At 34.7% G+C, this 16,069-nt stretch overlaps 2 protein-coding genes across 2 annotated transcripts; both read left to right on the top strand.

The window, feature by feature from the left end:
- Positions 1–977: 977 nt before the first annotated feature.
- LOC138908081 (two-component response regulator ORR21-like) lies at positions 978–7,850 on the top strand. Its single transcript, XM_070198721.1, has 4 exons — positions 978–1,122; positions 3,469–3,621; positions 7,264–7,723; positions 7,826–7,850. Exons 1-4 carry the CDS (start codon positions 978–980, stop codon positions 7,848–7,850), a joined length of 783 nt encoding a protein of 260 aa, XP_070054822.1.
- LOC104095798 (uncharacterized) lies at positions 7,820–10,805 on the top strand. The gene is made up of 5 exons (XM_070199422.1): positions 7,820–7,902; positions 8,339–9,511; positions 9,614–9,722; positions 10,383–10,459; positions 10,548–10,805. The coding sequence occupies exons 1-5, from the start codon at positions 7,855–7,857 to the stop codon at positions 10,611–10,613; spliced, it is 1,473 nt and encodes a 490-aa protein (XP_070055523.1). The 5' UTR covers positions 7,820–7,854; the 3' UTR covers positions 10,614–10,805.
- Positions 10,806–16,069: the final 5,264 nt, after the last annotated feature.

Below are 16,069 nucleotides of genomic sequence, written 5' to 3' on the forward strand. Positions count from 1 at the left end.
GCGGAAAGTTCCAGCATAATATACTGGAGATTGGAGCACCTGTGTATGAACTTCCAGCATATTATGCTTGACCGATATATTATACTGGAACTCCAGTATATTATGATGGAATATTTTCCGGATTTTTAACAGTATTTTCGTTCAGATTTATCTTTATATGAAAAGTGGCTAAATTTCGATTACTTTTGAAACTGTGACTTTTTTTCAATTACCACTCGTAAATCTGATTATTTTTGAATTTCTTACGAATTATGAATTAGCTTCGATGCTTCAATGGAAAAATAAATGGCGATCTTAGCCTCCACTTAAATAATCTCCTCTTTCTTTTTCTCCTTCTAAATCACGTTAGTTATCATGTGACAATAAAATAATAACTATCTAGTTGAATTTAAGACCTAATTAAGCCGAAAAATTAACTCCATGAACATATACTGGAGTAGTATAATAAATTCAACGCATTTCAGACTATATAAGTCAAAATGATGTCGTCAAAACGTAGTTTGAGGTCATCATAAGCATAGATTGTGGATGTACATACATTTATGGTATGTTGTTGGAGCTTTTATTAGCCAGATGAGAATAACATTATTTTTATAGCAAAAAAGGTAAAACTAAAAACTTAAACAAAATGAATAAGTTTCTAAAACGGAATAGTGGAAACATGGCATTACTGGGCTAAAACTATAGTAACAGAGTTATGAAATAATCTTAAAATGTCATTTTAATTGGTGAGCAAATCTAAGGTGGATTTTCGTGAAAGAAAGAAATTGACTCCAATGTATATCCAAGTAGTTCAAAACTTTAATTAGCAAATCTAGAGAGTACTTTATATGCTTTATCAATAAACACAAATTTGTGTTCCCTTTCAACAAAATACTAAAAGCATCTAAAACACCTGGAATTAATTGCCATCATTCAAGTTGACCATTTTCCTTTTAATAATTTGTCACAACAGTCGATTATTTCGAGAAGAAGCAATGGGGGGTGAAATGGTCGTAGCAAACAAATCATCTGAAATTATTGATAGTGAATTTTATAAAAGTTACAGCATTATGGTTGTGGATGATGATATCACTTGCCTTTCCATTGTTGCTGCTCAACTCAAGAAGTGGAAATACCAAGGTACAGTCGCTATGCTAATTTCCTTAAGTTTTCTTCATCATTTTTCTAATTTCATGAGTGTTTTTTCGTATGCGTAAAATAGGGTCCTTTTTTTTTTTTAAGTTGCCATTTCTTTGACCTGATCATTGTTGTAAGTGAGAACTGACATCAAGAAAAGGACCTTTTGATTAAATTTAATTTTCAATCTTCACAAAATAAGGGTTTCTTATCAAGCAAAAAAATTAATGAAAAGGAGTACTTGCTAATTTAGTCATGATAGTTGTGATAAATTAAGTGTTTTAAAAGGCGGAGACATGCATAGGGCAAGGCGTTTTACGTACGCCTCAAGACATGAGTCGTAAGCCCCATAAATTTTTAAAATTATCATAAATTGATAGCATAAAATGGATTAAAATACAAAAGAGAAACTTATGGAAAACATATTAAAATTGTACCAGATTCAAAAGAAAAGGTGCAAACATAGATTTAACTATCTAATTAGCATAATATATGTACACATGATAATGTAAGTCACCGATCTTACAAAATGCCTATTTTTTAAGTCAACTACTTGAAACAATTAAAAGAAAGACATTTCCGAATGGATTAAAACACTAAAGAAATGTTATACGTAGTAGAATACATATTAAAAATTGCACCGGATTCAATTAAAACATTAGCTTCAAGGCATGTGTCGCTATGCTAAATTTCCTTAGGTTTTCTTCATCATTTCCGTAATTTCGTGAGTGTTTCTTTTTCTTTTTTCATGTTTCCATTTCTTGATCTGAGATTGTATAAGTTAAAACTAATATCAAGTGGAGGACTTTTAAATTGAATTTAATTTCAAACTTCATAAAATAAGGTTTCTTGATCTCTTGCAAAAGAATTAATGAAAATGAACTCTTGGTAATCTAGTCATGATTGTTCTGAAAAATTTAAGTGTTTTAGAAGGCGAAAGCACAAGGCAAGACGTTTTACATATCATGGATGAAACCCACACCTCAAGGCTGTGCTGTAAGTTCCAATGTTTTTTTTAGTACTTCATAGAAAAAATAATATTTTTGGATTAAAATATGAAAGAGCTTATAGGAAATATATTAAAAGTTATACCAGATTCAAAAATAGTTTTATCTATCTGACAATAATTTATAATAATCTAAGTCACCAAATATTTTATAAGCTAAAGTCAAATACTTGATTTTTTTTTAAAATGTTACGGAAAGTTCAGAGCTTCAAGACAAAGAGGACATCAGTGCCGGCTCAATGGGAGACCACTAAAGCAATTGCTTTAGACCCCTATATTTGAAGGCCCAAAAATTATTTATTTTTATATATTATTTACATATTATAAATTTATTAATAATGAGATTAGATTTTATATTTTATTTTTTGGAATGTGATAAAGGTTATTCAGATAGATAACTGAATTTAATAAAAAAACATGCAATATATGAAAATGAATAACTTGATGACGACTTTGATATTTAAAAAATAAGATATCTTTTGGAAATAATTATTTCTTATAAAGAGTGAATAAACTTATTTTTTTCACTTCAAATAGGCTTGAATTATTTCAAATGTATAAAATTATTTGAATATATATTTAGTGGTATAAAATTGAGATCATAATACGTACAAAAGGATTCGTACCCATTCGTTGCAAAAACAAAACGAAAAAACAAACCAAAATTTCCAAATAAATTTAAAGCCTCTTATTAAAATTTGGCCTTAGATATCTTTGGTTGAGCCACCTCTAGAGGACATGGATATTTTCTAGGGCATATGGGGCGAACAATTGAATGCGTAAAGCATAGTATATAAGATGAATATATTCCACCTATCGACTCGCGAGCCTACTGAAAGTTTAGCTTCCCATGGTCGCCTCGGTGCATTCATAAGCATTGGCGAGCTAGAATTTTCGCCATGGAGATTCCTAATATAAAGAAGTCAAGGAAACTTAACATTCATAATATATACATGACCTAGTCTATATAATGTAATCATCTTCTACCCCTAGCTCCGCCTATGTTGAGAAGCTCCATTTAATTTCCCTAGGTTAGTCCCGAGCTAGTCCAAGTGATGCCTTATAAAAGATTGACTGATTATGCTATTGTAGATTATATCCTTCCCATTATGGTTAGGCAAACTATTAATAAAAGCAAAGTGTGCATGTTTAAGAATGATTTATATATGATAACCGCAGTACTAAACCTGAGCATACATGTGAAAATATAGTTTACTTCATCTTATTCTTTTTTGTTTTTTGGCCATATGATTTTGAGAATGTTTTTATATATGGAGTAGCAATCATTTCCTCATTTGAGTTACCTTATTCTTCATAATCAATTAATCGGTTTAATTGATCAGTTGTGACGGTGAAGCACGCAAGAGATGCATTGTGTATCCTTCGGGTTAGCAACGTCTCTTTCGACGTTATCGTCTCAGATGTCCACATGCCTGATATGAATGGCTTTGAACTTCAACAAGTGATTGCCCAAGAATTTGACATTCCTGTTGTTTGTGAGTTTATAATTCTCTCTCTCTATCTCTCTCTATATATATGTATACATGTTTATGATGTCCAGTCCTTTTTTTTGCTTAAGTTCCATACGGATCGTGTATATACTTGTCACGACCCCAAATTCCCTCTGTAGTATGTCGTGATGGCACATAATCTCTAAGATTAGGTAAGCCTATCAATGCGGAATAATAATAGAAATATGAAATAAATAAATCTGCAATTCACTTAATTACAACTCTCAAAACCCGGTAGAAATAAGTCACAAGCTTCTAAGAATTTATTCTCTATGTCTCTATACATCAGAGTCTAAAGCAAATAAGAAAAATAACATAGTAAGATGGAAGGGGACTCCGGAGTCTGCGGACACTGGCAGATATACCTCGAAGTCTCCTCGTACAGCTAGTTTACTGATGCCTGGTCTGATAAGATGTACCTGGATCCGCACAAAAAGATGTGCAGAAGCGTAGTATGAGTACACCACAGCGGCACAACGGTATCCAGTAAGTGCTAAGCCTAATCTCGGTAGAGTAGTGACGAGATCAGGTCAGGCTCTACTGAAAAATAAATAATGGCATGGTAAAAATTTTGTCAATATAATAAGATAAAATGACAATGAAAATGAGTCAAGTAGTATGTCACAATTTAATTACACCAAATAATGAAAATTAATATCTCGTGGAAACTAAACAAAATTCTTTTCAACTTTAAGAAAATCACAACAATAATCAAAGGCAACTGCGGCCATAAATCAATATCAACAAGGGCACTCCCGAGGTACTGCCTCGTAGTCCCAAATCATAAATAAATTCACAATATCTCATTTTCTTATATCACCGCGGGAGCCTTCACAATTTATTTTAAAGAAAATATTTTTTCCGAAATAGCATCCCGCGTTTCAGTCATCCTTATCACACCGCATGACTTCTAGTAGTTTCCCCTACTAGCCACGCGTATCAAGCCACCCTTATCTCACCGCATGCATTTCAACACTCAGACATTATACCATCGCATGCGTATCAATATCACAATATATCACAATTTGCACCTCAAGTGTCCAAATATTTTAATTTGCCAAAATAAATCAACAACAATATTTTTTCATAATAAAGAGCTCACAACTCATGTCAAAATAATCCAACAATAATATTTTTTCACAATAAAGAGCTCACGGCTCCATCACAATGAGCACGGAAATCTCACAAAATATTCGGGAATAAATAACTCAACAAAATAATATTTCAAAATTTTAATACGTTGCTTCAATACCAAATTTAAAATGTCAAATAATTCATATTAATAATATTTAATTTAAAGAAAATCACCCTTCAAATAATGCACAGAATAAAAGAAATTAAGTTTCAAATAAACAGGTAAAACAATTAGCAGGAAAGGTCAAGCAAATTTAAAGTATAAATATTTAAATCAATGATGAAGAATATAACAAGGTAAAATTATTTATTTAATATGATACAACGATCTACACAATTTAAAGACACAATCTTTCACATTTAGCCCGTGTACGCACTCGTCACCTCATGTACACGACTTTCAATACATTAAAATTTATCACTTCAATACCAATCCTAAGGGAAATTTCCTCCACACAAGGTCAGACAAGTCACTTACCTCGACTTGCTCTAATTTAATCAAGTAGTATGCCTTTTTCTCGATTTTTCGACTCCGATCGACTCGTATCTAGTCATAATTAATTCGATACAGTCAACAAAAATTATAGGAATCAATTTCATAAGAAAATATTATATTTTTTAATAAAATCCAAAATTAGCTCAAAAATTGCTCATGGGGCCCACGTCTCGAATCCGGCAAAACTTATAAAATCCGACAACCCATTCAATTACGAGTCCAACCATACCAGTTTTACTTAAATCCGATTCCGAATTGACACCGAAATCTCAAAATTTCGTTTTTATGATATTTCTAAAAAAATTCCAAATTTCCATCTCAATACACTAATTAAATGGTGAAAATAATGATATATCCGTGTATATTGACCAAATCCGAATTAGAATCACTTACCCAAATATTTTTCTTGAAAATATAACAAAAATCACTTCTACTCAAGCTCAAGTTCGTCAAAAATGGCAAATGGGACGAAATCCCCAGTTTTATAAACTGCCGAGGCAGCCATCGATCCTGGGTATCGATCATGGCTTCGATCTTTATGGCCCTCGATCCTGGCCTCGGTCCTGGGCCTCGATCCTGGGCCTTCGATCATTGGCCTTCGATCATGGCCCTCGAGCTTGCCTTCGATCATGGCTCTCGAGCCTGCCTTCGATCACGGCCCTCGATCCTGAGCCTTCGATCATGGCTTCGATCCTGAGCCCTGTCCCTGGCTTCGACCCTGGCCTTCGACTCTGGACTCGATATCTGGGCTTCGATTCTGGGATCGATTTTTCTGAGCTCGATTTCTGCATTTCCAGCAGAAGAAAATTGCAGCAGCTTTTTAATTCCAACTTTTGATCCGTTAACTATCCGAAACTCACCCGAGGCCCTCGGGACCTCAACCAAATATACCAACAAGTCCTAATACATCATACGAACTTAGTCAAGTCCTCAAATCACATCCAACAACACTAAAAACACGAATTACACATAGATTCAAGCCTAATGAACTTTGAAACTTTTCATTTCTACAAACGACGTCGGAACCTATCAAATCAAGTCCGATTGACCTCAAATTTTGCACGCGAGTCATAAATGATATAACGGAGCTATAAAAAATTTTGGAACTGGATTTCGACCCCGATATAAAAAAGTCAACTCCCCGGTTCAAACTTCCAAGCTTAAATTTCTATTTTAGCTATTTCAAGCCTAATTTAACTACGGACTTCCAAATAAAATTTCAAACACGCTCATAAGTCCACAATCACCATACGGAGCTGTTGGAATCATCAAAATTCTATTCTGGGATTGTTTTCTCAAAATGTTGACCGAAGTTAAACTTAGCATTTGAAGGCCAACTTAAGGAATCAAGTGTTCTGATTTCAACCCGAACACTTCCAAATCCCGAACCAACCATCCCCGCAAGTCATAAATTAATAAAAGCACATACGAAAAGTTTTATTTAATGTAACGGGGTTCTAAAAGTCAAAATGACTGGTTGGGTCATTACAATACTATCAAGTTATTTAAAATATTTTATAAATAACTGCACACGATAAGTGCTTGTTACCTCACAACTAAAGTTGTGATATTCTGCCTCAACAAATTAGATTATACTGATATTTTGAAGAAATGGACCTTGAAACTAACTAGATCGCAAAAGGTAGCTTATGAGGTGAGAATTTCTAAAGATTATATAAAGAGACCAAATCACCTATCCAAAACTGATATGAGTTGACAACCACCCCTCCCCCCACGTCTAGGCATATCAAGAGGAGTATGGACAATATAATATGAGAGCTAAATATCGAATAAACAAAAATTTGGGATGGTTCTAGCTCTGATACCATATCAAGCTATAGACCTTGGAGCAGCACTAACCAAAAAGTTAGACCATGAGGTAAGAATTGCGCAAGATGACTATACACCCCATCCACAACCAGTGTGAGAATTTTAACATATATAACTTTTTTCTTTTGCCCAATGTTTATAACTAGAGTCATGTATCGTTGTGACAGTTATGTCAGCTGATGATAGAGATAGTATGGTGTTGGAAGGACTAGAGCGTGGAGCTGTATTTTTCTTACCGAAGCCCATATCACCAGATGATCTACGAGATATATGGCAGTATGCTGCCTTGGCAAAGAAGAATAAGGGGAAAGGCAAATCAGTTGTTATTGAAGAAATTCAAGAAAATAACAGTTCAAGCAAAAGTTCCAGCGGCTTACCCAAAAGCCCTCATGAAAATGTCGAGTCTTCGTCATCGATCAACGTCGAAAAAGGCAATAAAGAAGGCAAGAAGGAAGAATCTAAGAAGAAGTCTGCAAGAAAGCATAAGGAGGCTGAAAAAGAAGACAGTAGCATACCACAAAAGAAGACTAAGCTTGTTTGGACAGATGCACTTCACAACAAATTCTTGCAAGCAATTAGAGAAACTGGTTTGGACAGTAAGTTGTTGCTAACATGTGTAGAATATTGGTATAACTAGACTATTCCAATCTAGCTAAACAATGAACTGAACATAATTTAGTAATTGGTTTTATTGTTTTTGTTTATGATTTTTTTGTTTTGTTTTTGCAGGAGCTTATCCGAAGACAATTCTTGAAGTCATGGATGTCCCAGGATTAACAAGAGAAAATGTCGCTAGTCATTTGCAGGTTCACTTTTAATTATGTTGCTTAAGAGTAAATTTGGTAGAATGGCTTTAGCACTGGACTTGTGAAAAATGCATATTTTTTCAACATGATAGAATGGAGAAATTAACGTTAATCCATATTTAAAGTATTAAGATATTGTTGCTTTCTGAAATAGAACTCAAGCACCCACTGATTTTTATAGTTAGAGAATTGAGTATTTTCTTGAATAAAAGCCATCGTATTTGGAAGTTATAATTTTATTAATTCATGCTCATTTTAGAAGTTCCTTATTAAAACTATTCATAATATATTAGTAGAAAGTTACACGAATTTGTATAGAAGTTGACTTGAGGCAATCAGTTGCAAGAACAGAAAAGCATCATTATTTATTTGTTCTTTCGTCATAATTATTTTTCTTTATTAGAACTAACAAACTCGTTACATGCAAATTTTGCAGAAATATCGTATTTTCTTGAGGAAAGTCACCGAAGAAAGTTTCAGAGTTCAAGCTGCTGACACAAACTTAGCTAATACTGCTACTCAATCAACTTTTGGATCAAAAGGGTTAAGTACAACCAGCCAACTTTCTCAAGAAAATTCTGGATCGCAACAGTTGTTCTTCAAGAACAACTCATTGGCTGAGACTTCAATTCGTGGCAGTTCATCGTTGTCAAATCGATGCGCTACACCAGCTATTACTCTGCCAGGATATGGAAAAGCAAAGTTGGTTTTGGACAAAGGTGATTCAAGTAAAATCAAATCTAGTAATGCAAATCAATTGTCCACAGCTGAAGCAGCTAAGAATCAGACAAAGTCATTGGTACATGAAGATATTTCAACTCAGCTCCTGAATGCTGCAATTTCAGCGAATCAACTTATTACAAGAAATTTGAACTCTCTTCATAACAGCTATACTGCTGAAGAACGCCATGAGTCAAATCAAAGTTTGGTTCAAAGGGATTCGTTTTTGATTGGATTTGAAAGAGATAAGGAATTTGCATCCATGTTGACTAGTTATCTTAATCAGGGAGCTAATCGTATGCAGTTAACCCGATTACCAAATAATGTAGAGACTGGAGGAAGAAGTGGTACTGTACTTGATCAAGATTGGTCTAGTTATATCAATCAGGGAGCTACTCGTATGCAGCTAACCCGATTACAAAAATATGTCGAGACTGGAGAAGGAAGTGGTACTATACCTGATCAAGATTGTGAAGGAGAAAAGCAATCTGCAGCCTTGTGGTCTAGTTATCTTAATCAGGGAGCTAACAACGTGCAGTTAACTCGATTTCCAAACAATTTCGAGACTGGAAGAGGAAGTGGTACTAAATCTGGTCAAGATTGTGAAGGAGAAAAGCAATCTGTAGCCATGTGGTCTAGTTTTCTTAATCAGGGAGCTAACCGCGTTAATCAGGGAGAAAAACAATCTGAAGTGGTCATGTGGTCTAGCAATCTACAGTTAACTCGATTTTCAAACAATTTCAAGACTGGAGGAGGAAGTGGTACTAAGCTTGGTCAAGATTATGACGTCTCTACGTTCGATAAAAATAATGCTACATCGTATTCAAGTGGAATTGGTGATCTTACAAGCCCTTTCTACAGCCAACTGAACGTTCAACCTTTTCATGTGGTATATAGTTCTCAAGTTCAATAAGTTTTATTCCTTTTAAAATATTTATTTGATTATCTTTAGTATAAATTTTACTGCACAAACTTAACTGTGTACATGCAGAAAAACAGCAATGATCAGGAGGAGACAACTTTTAACTTCACAGATGGTAACAATCAGGGCCAAGAAGCTTATTATACATTGCCACTTGCTTATACACCAGGAGAGGCAAGTTAAAAATTTATCTGTATTTGACCATCAATATTTTGTCACACTTGCATATTATTGTAGGCTAGTTAATCTCGTTAAATTGTTATTTAAGGATTGCATTATTTTTTCTTTTCAGAATTATCTATATGTTCCATCTAGTTGAGCTATATATAAAAGTTTAAAGTATTAATGTGTTCAGACAATTTTCCATGTATTTATATTGATGTTAATATATGTCCTCCTATAATATAACTTTACTATACTTAATGTTGAATTTTCCCTAACAAGCCGCTATAGTCTTCTGCATTACAACATTAAGCGAATTAAACAAGTTCTGGCACACTATTATTTTTTGCTTCACTTTCTGTTCTCTTTCCCTTATTACTCCCTTCCCCTCCCCACAATTAAGAGCAGAGATGGACATTACATTTTGGGGTGAAAGGGTTCTCAAACAATATGGATAGTTAATTTTCTATTGATTTGTTTGCTTACCTTATTGAATTAGAGAAATGATTTAGGTCATACGAAAGGATAAATATGTCGAATAAGATGATCCAATTACAAAATTCAAACTTATACAATATGACCTAGGAATTGATAGTTCAAAAATACTTGTCAATATTCATAATACGCTTTGAACTTTGTGATATATATCTTTTTGCACTGCTATGGGTGTAGCAAGGAGATCACCGAGGTGTTACTGCAGAGGAAGGATCGTCATCTCAGCTCCATCATACTCACCAGAATCCGGAACTTGAGGTAGTTTTAGCTCATATACCTGTGTTTGATCATAGAGCATTATGTTCTGAAAATGCAATTTACTATCTTTGCCTTTACAATTTTTCAGCACGGCGATGATAAGGATTTATGGGATTCTCTTCTTTCCTTAAGCCCTTATAATGGCGATCAGTAGTAGAGGGATCTAAAGTCAACATCAAAAAAAAATTACTAGCTAGTACGCGACAGGCTTTTCAGCTAGTATTGTAATTGTATAAGCTAAGTACAATAAGTATTTGATTTTTATGCTCTTTATAGATGTTCAATGGAAGGATTTGGAACAACTAAGGTACTTTTTATTTGACAGATTGGTCATGTACCTATGTGTACAACTATGTGAGTTTGTTCATCCTTTTCTATGCGATTGAACTATCAACTCTGCTTATCGCTTATATAAGCTCATTGAGTATTATTTTAATTTTATTTCCTGAAAATGAAGCAGCTTAATTACATCATGATATTACATTTCGGCATTAGTATTTTGAGTTGATGAATCTGAAACTAGGAACTTGTCATCTATTTTGTTAAAGAAGAACCTTCATCCAAGAGTTTATAGCATCTTCGCTTGGATGAGTAAAATCGCACCATTTAGCACCTTGCTAACTAAGAAGTATGTTACTTTACTTTCTTCCTTTGCTGAGATAGATATGAAAGCTTAGCCATAACTTATAGGAATCTTCCTCCTATGAGTTCACATTCTCACCAGGAAATACCTCAAAAATTTCCAGTATATTTCTAATGAGGTGGACCGTAAGAAAATTATGCTAGATAATTAATTTTAGGTGCAAGTTGAGACAGTTAGCCCATTAAGACCTCTGTAGAGAAATTTAGCACCTATAACAAAAAGTGAATGTAATATAGAATCATCTTGTTTGAGCCTTCTTAGTTTTTTTCCTCAATCTGTTTTCTTCCACTTCATCCAATATATTATCATTTTTAGTCATTTCTTGCACTAAGGTTTAGGGTGTGTTTGGTATGAACGAAAATGAGTGATTTTATAACTTATTTTTTCATGTTTGGTTGGCGAGTGAAAAGTTTTTTGCGAAAAATATTTTCTAATGTTTGTTTAAAGAGTAGAAAATATTTTTTTTTAAAATAATTTTTTATGTTACTTTCCTTATCCCCTCCCCCAAATCCCCCAATCATGAAAAGAACGTACTTTATTTGTTGAAATGAAATAAAATACTTTTTTATATCATGAAAAAAAATACTCATTTTGTTGAAATAAAAAAAGAAAGTATTCTATCCACAACATGAAAAGAAAATATTCTTAATAATATTTTTATTTAGGGTGGGGTAGGGCAGGATTGGGGGATGGTGGGGTGGAGGGGATGAGGAATAGGGTGGGAAGGTTGAAGAGAAGTTTTAGAAAATATTTTCCTTTCTCTTAATAGGAGAAATATTTTTCTCCAATTGGAGGAAAATAAGTTCACGAAGAAAATATTTTTCAAAACATTTAATCCAACCAAACATGAAAAAATTGGAAAATATTAAAACATTTAATCCAACCAAACCTGGGAAATTGAAAAATATTTTCTTCATAATGTTCTCAATCTTCAATATTGGGAGATCAGTTCGGTTACAATCCAAGAGATTTTTAATCTATACAATGTTGTCTTGTAAGTGTAAGTTGTAACCATTACCTTTTACTAGGATCACTTGCCTCCGAATTCCAATGCTTCATAATAACTAATTCCTCACGATCAACTTGTCAACGTATTATGATTCTCCAATTTGGGCCACAACTTGTGTAACCGTAATAATCATATTAAATCAAATTACACTATTAAATATTAACATTGAATTTGCTACTTACGCTAGTGGCCTAGTGGGTATAGTTTTGCTAGCTGCAAAATAGGAATACATAAGTTGTGAACTATTTGACTTTACAAAAATACCACTCTCCCCTGTTCAAAATAAGTATCGTTTTAGTTAAAGTAATTTGGTCCAAAATAACTGTGATTTTAGAAGACTAATAAGGCATTAATTTTTTTCTAATCTATTCAGACTCCAAGAAATGATATAAAAAGTCTGAGGAGAGAGAGGGTAATTCGATAAGATATAAATAGTCAAATAATTTTTATGATTAATGCTATAAAATAAATTGATTAATTGTTGTGTTGAGATCTTAAATGATGTACTTATTTGCAACGAAGAAAATCGATTCATCTCCCTGGATCTAGTCCTATAACGGCCCTTCTAGTACAAGTTGAAATGTCAGTTCAGTTTGATTTTTTTTTTTAAAATTCAGTTAAGTTTATTTTGATTCGATTTTTCCGTTTTGGACCTTTTAATGGTGGATTTTTAATGTGTGATAGTTAAGTTTGTGTTCAATAGTAAACTTCTTAACCTTTCCCTATATTCTCCTTTCCTCAAACTAAGTAACAATTGTTTATCCGAAAAACGGATAGAGTTGAATTTGTATGTAGTTCTAAGGATATGTGATATAACTTGACACAAATCGTAAATGTGAACAGAAATATCGAATATTGACCGTAAAGAGTAAAAAATGAGCAAGGTTGAAAGGAGGATGATTTAAGGATTGAGCAAGATGAGTCAATCTATGAAGCTAAAAGAGGATAATTCTTCAGTATGAGAATATATGTGTTCTGAGTTACAGTGTATGCAAAACTTGATCTTTACAAAAATAATAACCAACCTATTTATAGTGGAGGGATCCTACTTTAGATACAATTAAAAATACATAGTGGGAGACCCATGATAAATCGATTTTTTCCATAATTCCTGCCAAGATTCTCTCTCCTAATGCGGTTGCAACGGCTCTTGTCTATGAGCCTGATATTGTCTCGAGCTCGATATCGACTCGACCTCTCGATCTTGACTCGAGCTTGATTCTGATTCGGAGCCTTGTATTGATTCGGGGACAGTGTTGGTCGGTCTCTGCCTCGTAAGCTCGGTAACTTCATCATAGTTCGATTTGGATTTGAGCTCGACATTGATCGGTCCCTAGGGCTCGAAGCTTGATGACCTGACTTCGAACCTCAACCTGATCTTCGATCCAATGTATTACCAATTTAACCAGTTCGTACGAAGGACTAACCGAATTTTACTGTATACAGATAGTCCCCTCGTTTCTCAGGAAGGATGTAGCAAGAAACGACATGATTTTTCAATGGTACGATTAGATATATACTGATGTTTGCATCGAATCTGATCATGATGTGCATGATAGTTGTCCCGTCGGTTCAGTTTATCTAGGCATTTAATGTGTGTCATGCTGTAACGACTCGGCCGATCATTTTGAGTATTACAACCATATTTCCCATTTACTGCTCAATTTATACTTTTCATTTGTTATGTAACTTGTCGGGGGTAATTAGTTCGGATCCGGTGAGGTTTTTGAATGACTTGGAATACCCAGTTCCAAGGTTTCGAAATTAAGTTGAAAGGGTTGACTTATGTGTAGTGACCCCGAAGAAATTTTGCTAAGGAAATTAAGGTTTTGTGGTGCCGAGGTAGATCAATTAATACAAAGGTTATAGAAATTTCTCGCTGCGAGCTTGCTCGCCGCAGCTCAGACTTTTTGGGTTGAACAATGCACCAATGTGTAAAGAAAATATTTTGCCGGAAAAAGGGTCATTTATGCGACCACTATGCGGTCGCAGAATCACTCCACGGACCGCATAATGGTCGCAAAGTGGATCAGGAGTGGGGCATGTGTGGAGGAAAATTTGCGGCGCATTATGCGGTCACAGATCAGTTATGTGGTGTATTATGCGACCGCAGAACAGGTCTACGGGCCGCATAATGACCGCAGACTGAGGCAACCTTGCCCAGTTTCGGAGGCCACATTTTGCGGCCATTTTGTGAGCCGCAGAAGCGTTATGCGGTCGCATATGCGACCGCATAGTGTGTTTCGGGGCTTAATTTTTCTGGTTTTATAAACCCGACCATATTCTTATAAAACACTATTGGGGGTCATTTTGAAGGATTTTATCTGATATTTTAGAGAGAAGTGAGAGCATTTTAGAGAGAGAAGTGAGAGCATTTCACAAGGATCTTGCTAGGGCTTCAAAAAGGTAATAATTTATTTTCCCAATTCTTCAATTTTGGGTTTGGAGTAAAGATGGGTGATTAATAGTATGATTCTTGGGTGTAAGAGACTTATGTATACATACCCATAAGGTTGTAAAAGATTGTTAAGTTCAAATAGATAAAGATTGGGTTGAAAATGGTACAAATCTTCATACACTTTAATTGAAGATTTGAGGGTCGAGTTGATGTCGGAATTTGATGAAATTTATATGGTTGGACTCATGGTTGGATGGGCATTCATATTTTATAATTTTTGTTGGGTTCCGAGACGTGGGCTCCACTGGCGATTTTTGAGTTAATTTCGAATTTTTTTGGAAAAATTAGTATTTCCTTATGGAATTAATTACAATAATTGGTATTCACGGAATCAAATTAATTGTGGCTAGATACGAGGCTTTTGAAAACCAATTCTCATGGCAAGGGTGTAGCGGAATAAAGAATTACACGATTTGAGGTAAGTAACAGTTATAAATCTGGTCATGAGGGTATGAAACCCCGGATTTTGTGTCATGTGATTATTTTGGAGGTGACGCACATGCTAGGTGACGGGCATGTGGGCGTACACCGAGGAGATTATGACTTGGTCCGTCCCGTGAAACTGTAAAGTTGAATAACTTGTTGTTAGCTATATGCTCTCTATATATTGAAGATATTTGACTGTAAATCATGTTAGAAATCATGCTTAGGCTATGTGATAGTACTGTTGGGACCCGCAAAAGTCACGTACTTGTTGAATTATTTGCTAATTGCTATCTTGTGCTCAGTCATGATTTTACTTGCGTATCATACCTCAGTCTTTCTTGATATTTGTTGATGCACTATGTTATCTTTGTTTGGACTAATCTTTGTGATTTTTGAGAGCCCGAGAGACTAGAGAGGTGGAGGACTGAGTAAGGCCGAGGGCCTATTAGTGAGGTAAGGATATTATGGCATGTGAGTTGTCTGTGCAGGATATTATAGCACGTGAGTTATTCGTGCAACACGTGAGTTATCCGTGCAGATTATGGCGCTTGGGCTGTAGGAGCCCCTCCGAAGTCTATACACCCTCAGTGAGCGCGGGTACCCATTGAGTGTGAGTGCTGAGGGCTGAGAGCCGAGTGATGAGTTGAGTGACTGTTACCTCAGAGGTTGTACTTGCTTTGCATTTGTTGTTGTACTTGGTTGCTATCTGTCATTGTTGTGAAATCTCTGAAAGATTTTATATCCGGATTACATGAAATTGAACTGTATAAAATTGATTTGACTTAAACTGTCGGATTTAAAAGCATGTCTATTATTTGCTAGAATTACTGAAAGTGAACTATAACTATGTAGCTTGTCATTATCTTCAGTTCCTTAGTTATTATTGTTACTTGCTGAGTTGGTTGTACTTATACTTTACCCTGCACTTCGTGTGCAGATCCAGGTGTTCCCGGACATAGTGGGTGTTGATCATTTCGCGCAGTTAATTTTCAGGAGATGTTTAGGTAGCTGTCGTGTTCCGCAGACCTTATCTCTCCTTCTCTATATCCTTGTTTACTGTATTTGGTCTCAGAC

This window comes from Nicotiana tomentosiformis, chromosome 3 (genome assembly GCF_000390325.3).
Source record: "Nicotiana tomentosiformis chromosome 3, ASM39032v3, whole genome shotgun sequence".
NCBI classification, from domain to species: domain Eukaryota; kingdom Viridiplantae; phylum Streptophyta; class Magnoliopsida; order Solanales; family Solanaceae; genus Nicotiana; species Nicotiana tomentosiformis.

What these genes read in the sequence shown, in the direction of transcription:
- LOC104095798 (XM_070199422.1), top strand. Translation starts at nt 7,855, where the DNA reads ATGGATGTCCCAGGATTAACAAGAGAAAATGTCGCTAGTCATTTGCAG. An exon ending in ATGTCGCTAGTCATTTGCAG is followed by an intron (nt 7,903 to 8,338) that starts GTTCACTTTTAA and finishes CAAATTTTGCAG; the next exon opens with AAATATCGTATTTTCTTGAG. An exon ending in ACCAGAATCCGGAACTTGAG is followed by an intron (nt 10,460 to 10,547) that starts GTAGTTTTAGCT and finishes ACAATTTTTCAG; the next exon opens with CACGGCGATGATAAGGATTT.
- LOC138908081 (XM_070198721.1), top strand. Translation starts at nt 978, where the DNA reads ATGGGGGGTGAAATGGTCGTAGCAAACAAATCATCTGAAATTATTGAT. An exon ending in CAAGAAGTGGAAATACCAAG is followed by an intron (nt 1,123 to 3,468) that starts GTACAGTCGCTA and finishes TTAATTGATCAG; the next exon opens with TTGTGACGGTGAAGCACGCA. An exon ending in ATTTGACATTCCTGTTGTTT is followed by an intron (nt 3,622 to 7,263) that starts GTGAGTTTATAA and finishes TCGTTGTGACAG; the next exon opens with TTATGTCAGCTGATGATAGA.